This window comes from Galeopterus variegatus, unplaced genomic scaffold (assembly GCF_000696425.1).
Source record: "Galeopterus variegatus unplaced genomic scaffold, G_variegatus-3.0.2 Scaffold1148, whole genome shotgun sequence".
Taxonomy (NCBI): Eukaryota; Metazoa; Chordata; class Mammalia; order Dermoptera; family Cynocephalidae; genus Galeopterus; species Galeopterus variegatus.
Genome location: NW_007727259.1, coordinates 389,549 through 389,942, shown reverse-complemented (window position 1 = coordinate 389,942; position 394 = coordinate 389,549). Strand labels below are relative to the sequence as shown.

At 42.9% G+C, this 394-nt stretch overlaps 1 protein-coding gene across 5 annotated transcripts in view; it reads right to left on the bottom strand.

The window, feature by feature from the left end:
* The window catches only part of POGZ (pogo transposable element with ZNF domain), a 40,555-nt gene that overhangs the window by 30,482 nt on the left and 9,679 nt on the right, over window positions 1–394 (bottom strand). For all 5 annotated transcript variants that reach the window (XM_008575161.1, XM_008575165.1, XM_008575162.1 and 2 more), the window contains one exon: window positions 187–362. In XM_008575161.1, the coding sequence (XP_008573383.1) occupies window positions 187–362 (176 nt within the window). The remainder of the gene's footprint in view (window positions 1–186; window positions 363–394) is intronic.

Below are 394 nucleotides of genomic sequence, written 5' to 3'. Positions count from 1 at the left end.
TGATGTTATGCTGGGCTTTTTATCAAAGTCAGCATCAAATTATGAAACAGCAAATGAAAAAGCAAAAGACAAGACTTAACAACCATTTCTAATGACACCAAAGACCCTGTCTAAGTCAGAGCCACAAAAGGTTCACATAATCTTTCTCTCCTTCTCTACCAATCCAGAATTCAGAATCCTACTCACCTGTGTAGTGATGAATATTGGTTGTGAGGCCACAGGGGAACTAGTCACATGATTGGCATTCTGCATGACCTGGACAGGTCTCAATACTGGTTGGGTAACCATTGTGCCCAGACCTGGGGCTGGGTTCTGAGTCAGGATGAGTGGCTGTCCACCTTGCTGGACCAAAGGATTGCCTGCTGAAGGGTAAAAGAAAGAAGAAAAAAAAAAA